Here is a 12,001-nt window from a genome sequence, read left to right on the forward strand (position 1 = left end):
CCTAACTCTGATATCCACCCTATAATTTCCTTCAATCATCTTAAAATTATCAGCAGGACAGGCAGGAAGGCAGAGGGGTGGTATTGCTCAGCTGGTAGAAAATGAAATCAAATCATTAGAAAGAGGTGACACAGGGTCGGAAGGTATCGAATCATCATGGACAGAGTTAAGGAACTCCAGGGCAAAAAGACCCTACTGTCAGTTGTATATAGACCCCTAAACAGTAGAAAGGGTGTTGTCTACAGATTATAATGGGAGAAATGCATGCCAAAAGGGCAATGTTACAATACTCATGGAGGATTTAAATTTGCAGGTAGATTGGGAAAACCAGGCTGGCGCTGGATTCCAAGAGGGGGAGTTTCTGGAATGCGTACAAAATCGCTTTTCAGAGCAGCTCGTGGTTGAGCCCACGAGGGCAGCAGCTATTCTAGATTGAGTGTTGTGCAATGAATTGAAGTTGGTTAGAGAGCTTAAGCTAAAAAAAAACACTAAAGGGAAATGATCATAATATAATTGAATTCACCCTGAAAATTAAGGAGAAGATGAAGTCAGATGTATCAGTATTACAGTGGAGTAAGGGGAATGAAAGAAGCATGAGAGATGAGTCGGCCAGAATTGATTGAAAAAGAACACTGGCAGGGATGACAACAGAGCAGCAATGGCTGCAATTACTGAAAGCAATTTGGAAGGCACAAGATATACACATCCCAAAGAGGAAGGAGTATTCTAAAGGCAAGGTGACACAACCGTGGCTAACAAGAGAAGTCAAAGCCAACATAAAAGCCAAGAAGAGGGCATATAATAGGGCAAAAAATAATGTGAAGTTGGAGGATTGGGTAGCTTTTAAAAATTGACAGAAGACAACTAAAAATCATTAAGAAAGTAAAGATGGAATGCGTGAGTAAACTAGCCAGTAATATTAAAGAGGCTACCAAAAGTTCCTTCAGATTCATTAAGTGTAAAAGAGATGTGAGAATGGATATTGGACTGCTGGAAAACTATGTTGGAGACATAGTAATGGGGGACAAGGAAACAACGGATGAACTGAATAAATATTTTGCATGTCTTCACTGTGGAAGACACTAGCAAAATGGTGGTAGTTCCAGGTGTCAGGGACCATGAAGTGTGAAGTTACCTTTACTAGAGAGAAAGTTCTTGGGAAACTGGAAGGTAAAGTCACTTGAATCAGATGGTGTAAACCCCAGGGTTCTGAAAGCGGTGTCAGAAGAGATTGTGGAGGCATTAGTAATGATCTTTCAGGAATCACAAGATTCTGGAATGGTTCTGGAAGACTGTAAATGTTGTTCCACTCTTCAAAAAGGGAGAGAGGCGAAGGAAATTATAGGCCATTAAGTCTGTTGTTGGGAAGATGTTGTAGCTGAGTTTTAAGAATACGGGCTCAGGGTTTTCTGGAGGCACATGATGAACTAGGCTGTAGTCAGCATGATTTCCTCAAGGGAAAATCTTGCTTGACAAATCTGTTGAAGTTCTTTGAAGAAGTAACAAGCAAGATAGACTAAGGAGAATCAGTTGATGTTGTGTACTTGGATGTTCAAAGGCCTTTGACAAGCTGCCACACATGAGGCTGCTTAACAAACTACGAGCCCATGGTATTGCAGGAAAGTTTCTCGCATGGATAAAGCAGTGGCTGATTGGCAGGAGGAAAAGAGTAGGAATAAAGGGAGACTTTTCTGGTTGGCTGCCAGTGACTAGTGATGTTCCACAGGGGTCTGTTGGGATTGATTCTTTTTATGTTATATATCAATGATTTGGATGATGAAATTGATGGCTTTGTTGCAAAGTTTGCAGACCATACAAAGATCAGTGGAGGGGCAGTAGTTTTGAGGAAATAGGGAGGCTAGAGAAGGACTTAAACAATTAGGAGTATGGGCAAAGAAGAGGCAGATGGAATACAGTGTCGGGAAGGGTTTGGTCATGCACTTTGGAAGAAGAAATGAAAGGGTTGACTATTTTCTAAATGGAGAGCAAATACAAAATCCTGAGGCACAAAGGGATTTGGGAGTCCTTGTGCAGGATTCCATAAAGGTTAATTTGCAGGCTGCGTCTGTGGATGAGGAAGGCAAATGCAATATTAGCTTTCATTTCAAGAGTAGTATATAAAAGCCAAGAAGTATTGCTGAGATTTTATAAAGTACTGATGAGGTCTCACTTGGAATATTGTGTTCAGTTTTGGGTCCCTTATCTTAGAAAGGATGTGCTAAAACTGGTAGGGGTTCAAAAAAGTTTGACAAAATTGAGTCCAGGATTAAACAGCTTGTCATATGAAAAGTGTTTAATGGCTCTGGGCCTGTATTCACTGGAAGTTAGAAGAATGAAGGGTGAGCTAATTGAATCCTATCAAATGGTGAATGGCCTTGATAGAGTGGATGAGGAAAGGATTCTTCCTATGGCAGGAGTGTCTGAGATGAGAGGACACAGCCTCAAAATAGATCCTTTTAGAATGGGAATGAGGAGATATTTCTTTAGCCAGACGGTGGTGAATCTGTGTAAGTTGTTGCCACAGGCAGCTGTGGAGGCCAAGACTTTATGTATACTTAAGGCAGAGAGGTTGATAGATTCTTGACTGGTCAGGGCATGAAGGGATATGGAGAGAAGGCAGGAGACTGGAGCTGAGAGGAAAAATGGATCTGCCATGATGAAACGGCGGAGCAAACCCGATGGGTCAAATAGGCTAATACTGCTGCTATCTCTTATGGAAATATTTGAGGATCTTATAAGTATATTGTTTGCTGACATAATCCATTGCGGGTTATATATAAGAAGTATGTGAATAGCATACAGCATTACGCCACCACGTCATACCAGAATGTTTCACTAAAAAGGAGAAAAATCTAAGTAGACAAATATTCTGGCTCCTTTTTCAATTTGTTTCTGGAGTTACGAAATACAAACGTTTGTATATGAGTATTATATAGCTCCAAAGAAAACATAGCTACCTTCAGGATTAGACCCTCTTATATCTCCTAAAGGGGAAAAAATAAAATTGCAAAAAACTGACATGAATATGGAAGAAACTTCCAAATGTGTTAGGAGACATAAATCTGTTGGGATGAAATTCAGCCCTGATCCAACCAAATAGCAGTTCAGGGGGTTGAACCACCTACCCCTCTCTATGGATGGATGAATCACATCTACATCTGTCATATACACAAGAGATTCTGCAGATGCTGGAAATCCAGATGAACACACACAAAATGCTGGAACAACTCAACAGGTCAGGCAGCATCTACATAAAGGAATAAAGCAGGTGTTTCAGCCTGAGGTCCTCCATCAGGTCTGGAAAGGAAGAGATAAGTATCCAAAATAAGAAAGTGGGGGTGGGGAAGTAACACAATGTGGCGGGTGATAGGTTAAGCCAAGTTGGGTGTAGGTGGAATGAAGTGAGAAGCCGGGAGATGATTGGAGGAAGAGATAAAGGACTGAAGAAAAGACAATCTGATAGTAAAGGACAGTGGGCCATGGGAGGAGGGGCACCAGAGGAAGGTGATGAGCAAGTGAGGAGAAGGGGTACGAGGGGAGCCAGAATGGTGAATAGAAAAGGGGGGGGGGGGGAGAAATTATCAGCATTAGAGAACGTTATGTTCATGCTATCAAGTTGAAGGCTACCCAGAAGGTATATGAGATGTTTCTCCTCCAACATGACAGTGACATTATCATGATCTTAGAGACCATCTACTGACATGTCAGAGTGGGAGGGGGAAGTAGAATTAAAATAAAGTGGGTCTCCCTGATGTTGCACGTCGAGTACTAGATACAGTAGATGACCCTGACAGATCCACGGGTGAAGTGTCACCTCACATGGGAGGACTATTTGGAGCCCTGAATGAGCCCTTTATTTGTCATCTTATTCAGAGAGAACATAAACATTCTGTCCAGAAATAATCAAATAAGTAATAAATGGACAGAGTCCACATGTCATAGAATATACAGTATTACCACAAATATGACAAGAAAACTGACTTGCATCTTCTTTCAAATATTTGACTAATTTTCAAGATGGCAGCTAGAGAGATAAAGGTCTAATCTTCTGAACTTGTAAATAAATGGGAAAATAAATCTCAATCAAAATTTAGCATGCAATTCTTGATTTGCATGCTAATAATGAGGTTACTCGTACTTTACACACAACTTTAGAGAGTTATTTTATATTTGTAAAATACTCAAAGCATCACAAATGAAAATGTCTCTTTTCCCTGTTACTTTCAACCTTTGAATTAAATCAAGGAACTCAATTTAGTTCTTTGTTAAACTAACCTTCATGGTTGCATCCATTGAAGATCAATAGCTTTTCTACCTTCTTGATCGTTTTGTCATTCTCCATTCCATGACTGGTTACTAAACAGAAAAGCCACCATGTCATTTGACATAATGCCCGACCCTTCGAGATGATCCTAGATTGTAGAGATTGACCAGGTTTGCAGGTTCATTATAAATGTTAAAAAAAACTTGATGAGGTGGAACAAAGTACTTTATTATTTAAGAAAAAAAAGTACAGTACTGTTCCTGCAACATACCTATATGAGAAATAAAAGGGACGTCAAACTCAGTAAACCATATCATGCAATTGTTAAGTGTGCCACATTTAATTTCTCTAAGTTCAAAGATCACATCTATGGTGACCAGTTTAAAAAATGCAATGTTTTAAGCATCAAAGACAGTGCAGATATTTTATCAAAACCGTTCAAAGTCATTAAAAGACATCCTAAACACATCATATGGATTCATTTTGATGTTTTATTACAAACAGCCATGGCTTATTTTAAAATATAAATTTGTAAAACACAAACATCCATTGACTGTACATGTTTTTACAATATACAATCCAGGAATTTAATTGGTGCAGAAACAGTTTTGCATATAGCCACCGGCCACATCAAACAAAGGTTTTGGCAATCGCACTAAAAGTTAACTCGGGAATCAACATTTCACTACATTATCAAAAGAGCCTGCATACTGTACAATAACAGTTGTAAGTGTAAATTAATTATTAACTTGAGACAGTCATCATGTAACTCTTAGAGGGACTCGATCTGCCAATTCTAAATTCATCCTTGCAACTTATTATACTATCCAAGGGGGATATCGCGCTGCTAGGTACATTTTCATAAAGAACACAAATGGAGCCGTCTTCACCTATTCGGTAGGACACCTCGAACGGGTCGACCCACAGAGTCAATTCGCTTGGCAAAAGTTGAAAAAGTTGTTGACTGCTGAGCCCGATAATATTGGACGCCCTTGCTATCAGAGGATCCATTTTGTGATTGATCCTAATGCATCGATAACCCGATCCTTTGCAAGGCATGTGGGGGAACCAATGATGCCGGTAGTGTTCTGTCAAACAAAGACAAGAAACGTTACATTCAAATGACCTGCAAAATCCGTTCTGCTCTGCTTTCTTTGTGAATCCAACCGCTCTTTGTTTCTTTCTGTACAACAGAGGGACAGAGTGAGGGGAGGGATATGACACTTAGTCATGATTTATATTACTCCGTCGGTGAATTTCGGTTCCCTGTACTTTGTTGCACTTGACAATGGTTTCTTTAAACGATCGACGTTATGGGAGTAATACTCCGAGAGGTTTCATATAATAGTACAGAAATACTAACCCCCTTACCGCCACCTCCTGTGTGCGCCCTTTCTCCCTCACCTGCCAAAGATTTCTCCAAGGACTCGCTGAAATGTTGGAGCTGCTCGTCAGATATGAGCCCTGTGGTCCTCAGCAGTCTGGTAATAAAGCCCACGGCAGTTGTGATTTCAGTTTTCATTTTGATCAAATCTTCTCCAGGACTCATCAGCCGTCTCAAACACAAAGGTGAAAACAATCTTTTTTTTTTCTTCAATCCGACTTTTCCAAAAACAAAAAACGTTGAATCAAACGTTGGAGACTAATCGCTGTTTTGGACGAAACTGGCTTCGGTGTGATTTCTTTTTGCTTTTACTTTGCTTTTGTTCACTGGGCCTAGAAACAAAACCAGACGGACTTTTCTTCTTTTCCTTTTGTTCGGTTCAAGGCGACGATTCGACTTTTTTTTCTTGTTCTTTGTTTATTTTTTTCTGCGGGGAATCTCTTCGGTGCGTGTGTTCTGTTTTTAATGACAGGACTCGGCTAAGGCAAATACATCTTTTTTACACACAGCCAAGTGAACGGAGACGGTGAAGAGATGAAGAGACATGAACGACAAGGCGACCCGCGGCCAATCTCCAGCAACACAAACCCCGCAGAGCAGAGCAGAGCAGAGCTGTAAACATCGCCAGCGCAGCCCCTCTGTGATCTCACACACAGCGCCTCACAGCCAATCGAATCACTGGGGTTCGCAACGTCACAATACCTCATTTGCATCTCACGTACAGCGTCTTTTCCTCTCCACCACTGTGTCGTCTGTTGACGACCAAAAGTTTATGAAGTTTCTCAACGCAGTGCGTAATGTTGCCCTAAGCTATATATTTTCTCACCTCTTTAGTGAGAAACGGTGATATCAGAAATTATTACAATATGGACTTTGCTGTTTATTTTCCAGGAAGCTTCAGAGTTTAATGGTTTGTAACTTTGTTCACTTTTGGTGTTTTTGTCCTTTCACAAGTGTTAGAAAATTAACTTTGGTTCTTTATTAGACCATAAGTAATTCCCAGTCCAATAATCAAACCACTAGAATTCCCTGTTTTGAGCTCATTCGGCTAATTTCTGTTGTGGACTTTCTATGAGAGGTTGATCAAATGCTGATGTTTTTGTTCTTGATATGTGAAACCTCCATTTTAACTATATGACTATAAAGCAATAAAATCTGGATTTCAGTTACAATGATACAGGTACATAGATTGGGGAGACATATGGAATTCTGCCATGGACAGTCCCAAGCCCGGCTGCAAAAGGAGGAGGGTTGGGCACAGGGGCTAGCAACCCCATCCCATAAAAACCCAGAGCTACAAAAATGCCAACAGAAACTCCAGAGACCTTGTTCCTGGGAGAGCAAGGATCTTCGCCTAGAAGACATACGAAGTTGTGTGGTAAAAGTGGAGGCCATAAGGCTGATCACCTTCTATTAGCCCAGGACAGAGGACACTGGTGAGGTGCTGTCGGCGACCCGTGCCCCACTCACGGTGATGGGCTGAAGGGGAAGAGGAAGATGGGCCAAATGAGGGCTTAGATGGCCATCTTGATGAGTTGGGCCAAAGGGATTTTTTCCATGCTCTATTATTCTACAACTAAATCTTTATGCAGTTGACTAGCTAGTCAGTAATCATTTGAATTTCATACTTCCTGGACTGCCAGGTTAGTGACTGATAAAGATAAAGAATTATAGAACATTACTGCAGAGAAATAGGCCCTTTGGTCTGCCTAGTCCCATCAATCTGCACCTGGAGCATAGCCCTCTATACCATGGGGTGACACGGTGGTGTCGTAGTTAGCACAATATTTTACAGCAGCAGTGACCCAGATTCACTTCCCTCTGTTGCCTGGAACACTCCCCATGACCACATGAGTTTCCACTGGGTGCTCCAATTTCCTCCCAGGGAGCAAAGACGCACCCGTTCATAGGTTAATTTGTCACTGTCAATTGTCCCCTGATTAGGCTAGGGTTAAAATCGGAGGTTACTGGGGTGGAAGGGCCTATTTTGTGCTGCATCTCAATAAATAAATAAATATTCCCCCCTCTCATCGTGTTCCTATTCAAATTTCTCTTAAATGTTGACCCTGCTTCCACCACACGACTTGAACTTGGCCATCAGTCTTACTGGTTGCAATAATTCAATTACTTTTTAATTGTATGAAGGATTTCTGCCTCTTTCATCCACTGAAATTCAAACCCACACTCTCAACCTGCCCCCCTTCTAATTCTTTGACCAATGACTTCATAATTGTCAGCTACTAGCCTCTCTTCTATGCGGTACTGGTCCTTCCTAGTCATTCCACCAAGATCCCTCATACATATGAATTAGACACAGGAGAAGGCCATTTGGTTACAGATTGCTAATATCACAACCTCAACTTGCACTCTTGTATTGTCATGGTAACCTTTCATTCCCATGCTTATTTAGTACCAATCTACCTCTCCTTAAGAATATTCAAAGACTGTCTCCACTTCTGTAAGGAAGCCCTCTCACAGAAGAACTTTCATGTCATCTCTTGTCTTAAATGGGTGACCTCTTACTTCTAAATAGTGGTCCACCGGTTCTCAGTTCTTGCTCAAGAGGAAATATCCCCTTGTCACCATGTCAAGGCTTCTCAGTACTTTATGTGTTTCAATAAAGTCTCCTCTCATTTTTCAAAATTCCAACAGATATAAGCCTGACTTTCCAACTTTAACCATTATACAATCTGTGCATTCTTAGTTTTAACCTAGTAAGTATTCTCTAAGTTGGTTTCATTGTATTAACGTACCATATGGCAGTTCAGACTCAATGGGCCAGATGGCCTAATTCTGCTCCTATTTCTTAGAACCAAATTAGAGCTTCCTCAATTTTGTATTCCACTTCTGTGAAATAAATGGTAACTTTTTTCCTAATGACCTGCTGTACAGCAAACTAACCTCCTGTAAATCTGCTAGGTCCAAGATGTTAAACTACAAAGTTGTTGAGGTGAGGACAAAGGAAGGAGTTTAGTTATTGGAACCAGAAGAAGTGGAAGAAGTCCTTAATGAATGTTTTGCATTAGTATTCACCAGGATGAAAAACATTTATGATGGGGTGATTAGGGCAGAGAGTTTTACAAAAATGTCACAGGAAATCTTGCTGTCAGTAAAATAGCATAGAATAGTTTTGCTTGCATTGGAACAGAGCATAGTTGAGTAATATAAAGTTGCAAGCTTGTGAAGCAGACATGAAGATGCTATGAAGAGATGTAAATAGGTTAAGTGAGTGGCAAGAATTGGCAAATGGAGTACCATATTGAATTGACTTTATTTCTTACATCCTTCACATACACGAGGAGTAAAATCTTAACATTATATCTCCACCTAAATGTGAAATGTGCAATCACAGCAATTTATAATAAATAGAACAGTCAATGTAACATAGAAATATACTCAAATCAGCATGAGTTAATCAGTCTGATGGCCTGGTGGAAGAAGCTCTCGCAGAGCCTGTTGGTCCTGGCTTTTATGCTGCAGTGCTGTTTCCCAGAATGTATCAGCTAGAATAGATTGTGGTTGTGTAGTGAACTATGTGCCTGTCTGGACACGCCCCCTGCTGACTGCTCCTGTGGCTCCTCCCACAGGCCCCTGTATAAAGGCGATCTGAGGCCTGACGCTCGGCCTCAGTCTCCAGGACATAGTATGATAGACACTCACTCCTGGTTCCTTCTTCCAGTCAATAAAAGCCAATATCTCGCCTTACGTCTCAGTGTGAGTTATTGATGGTGCATCAGGTTGGGGTGACTCGGTTCCCCATGATTCTTCGGGCTCTTTTCTCACACCTGTCTTTGTAAATGTCCTGAATCATGGGAAGTTCACAACTACAAATGCGCTGGGCTGCCTACACCACTCTCTGCAGAATCCTGTGATTAAGGGAGGTACAGTTCCCATACCAGGCAAATACCAGTTCCCATACCATACCAGGCAAATTTCCTCAACTGTCTGAGGTGAAAGAGATGCTGTTGTGCCTCCTTCACCACACAGCTGGTGTGTACAGACCATGTGAGGTCTTCGGTGATGTGGATGCCAAGGAACTTAAAGCTGTTTGCCCTCTCAACCCCAGATCCATTGATGTCAATGGGGGTTAGCCTGTTTCCATTCCTCCTGTAATCCACAACCAGCTCCTTTGTTTTTGTGACATTGAGGGAGAGTTTGCTTTCTTGACACCGCTGTGTCAGAGAGACAGAGAGACACAGAGAGACTTCTTCCCTGTAGGCCACCTTGTTATTGTTTGAGATTAGGCCAATCAATCTAGTGTCGTCAGCAAATGTAATTAGCAGATTGGAGCTGTGGGTGGTGACACAGCCATGGGTATACAGGGAGTAAAGGAGGGGACTTAGTACACAGCCCTGAGGAGCTCCTGTGTTGAGAGTCAGAGGGGTGGAGGTGAGGAAGCCCACTCTTATTACCTGCCAGTGATCTGACAGGAAGTCCAGGATCCAGCTATACAAGGCAGGGTGAAGGCCGAGGTCTCTGAGCTTCTTGTCGAGCCTGGAGGGAATTATGGTGTTGAATGCTGAACTGTAGTCCAAGAACAGCATTCTCACATAAGTATCCTTCTTCTCCAGATGTGTAAGGACAGTATATAGACCAGTGTTGTCTGTCAATCGGTTTCCTGTATTTCATACAGGAACTATGTAATTGTACATTTTGGAAGAAAAAAATCCTGCATTAGCAAAGTCTCTCCCAAGCAGCATATAGCAGTTTCAAAATGTGCTGTCTAAGCTCTTCTGAAGAAGCACAAAGAAATGGGCAAAGTTGAAGACCAGAAACACAGTTGTTGGCCATGGAAACAGTGCAGCAGACAACAGATGCATCAAAATGATATCCTTCCTAAGTTGTAAAAAGTCCAGCACTGCTATCAGCTCTGAATTCACAAGAATCACTGGAACGAAAGTACACCCCTCCATTGTCCAGAGAAGTCTTATCAGAGGTGGACTTCATGGAAGAGTGGCCGCCAGAAAACTGTTCCTCCAAAGTGGAAGCAAAGCCAAGGGACTCTCATATGCACAAAAGTACAAGGACTGGTGTGCTGAACGATGGCAGCAAGTGTTCTGGACTGACAAGTCAAAATTTGAAATGTTTGACTCACACAGAAGGCAGTTTGTCCATAGAATTGCTGGAGAGTGCCACATGGATGAGTGTCTGCAGCCAACAGTGGAGGTTCCCTGCAGCTTTGGGCTGCATTTCTGCAAATGGAGTTGGTGATCTGGTCAGAATCAATGGTATCCTCAATGCTGAGAAGTACAAACGGTACAAGCAGATTTCCATCCATCACACAATACCATCAAGGGAGGTATCTGATCAGTCCCAATTTCATTCTATAGCAGGACAATGACCCCAAGCACACTGCCAAGGTCATAAAGAATTATCTTCAGCAAGAAAACAAATGTGTGACCTCCACAGAGCCCTGATCTCAACATCTGCAATTACCTGGATAGGCAGCAGCAGGCGAGACAGCCAAATTCCGCAGAACGGCTGTGGCAACTTCTCAAATTTGCTTGGAACAATTAACCAGCTGATTTTCTTATTAAACTGCACAACAGCGTACCTAAGAGAATTGATGCAGCTTTAAAGGCTCGTCACACCAAACATTGATTTGAATTAGTTTATTACTGCTTACTGCTCTTTATAGTAATTTTTTTGATATTTAGAAACTTAATTTTGTTAGTTTTGAAAGCATCTTCGCTTTACATAATTTTTTTTTACATGTGCCTAAGACTTTTGCAGAGTAGTGTAAATTAGTAAAGGAATAAGAGACCACAGACTTCCAAAATACAGAGGGATCTTGGTACCCTTAGTATATGCTTTAGATCTTAGAACAGTACAGCACAGGAATAGGTCGTTGGCTTACCATTTCTATAACAACCTTGATGCTATTCTAATTAGTTCCATCTGACTGTACATGATACCTATCTGTCTATACTGCTCGCTGCTCTGTAATGTTTACTCAGCTCTGCACTGATCTGAGACTGTGGCCTGCACCAGCTGATCAGGGCTTTGAGTCTATGGACTCACTTTTGTTCTGAATGCTATCTGCTTGCTTTTACTGTCTGCATGATTTGGTTTTTTTTCTTTGCATGTTGGATGTTTGTCAGTCTTTTTTTATGGGTTCTTTCAGGTTTCTTTGTGGCTGCCCATAGAGAGACAAATCTCAAGGTTGTATAAGGTATACATACTTCAATAATAAATGTACTTTGAATTTTGATATAATATTAGTAAAGTAAATGAAGAGATAAGACACTGCACATGCTAGAATTTAGTGCAGGAACACAAACTAACAGAGTCAGTCCTGACCCAGATGTTTCTTGACCCTCTGAATTCCTCCAGCAGTTAGATTTTTGTTTAAT

The 12,001-nt window shown here is 41.3% G+C and overlaps 1 protein-coding gene across 1 annotated transcript; it reads right to left on the bottom strand.

Annotated features, from left to right (window-relative positions):
• Window positions 1–4,471: 4,471 nt before the first annotated feature.
• Window positions 4,472–6,322, bottom strand: si:dkey-42i9.4 (uncharacterized protein LOC492503 homolog). The gene is made up of 2 exons (XM_059944635.1): window positions 5,669–6,322; window positions 4,472–5,352 (listed from the first exon to the last, which is right to left on the bottom strand). The coding sequence occupies exons 1-2, from the start codon at window positions 5,811–5,813 to the stop codon at window positions 5,009–5,011; spliced, it is 489 nt and encodes a 162-aa protein (XP_059800618.1). The 5' UTR covers window positions 5,814–6,322; the 3' UTR covers window positions 4,472–5,008.
• Window positions 6,323–12,001: the final 5,679 nt, after the last annotated feature.

The sequence above is a fragment of the Hypanus sabinus genome, chromosome 19 (assembly GCF_030144855.1).
Source record: "Hypanus sabinus isolate sHypSab1 chromosome 19, sHypSab1.hap1, whole genome shotgun sequence".
Taxonomy (NCBI): Eukaryota; Metazoa; Chordata; class Chondrichthyes; order Myliobatiformes; family Dasyatidae; genus Hypanus; species Hypanus sabinus.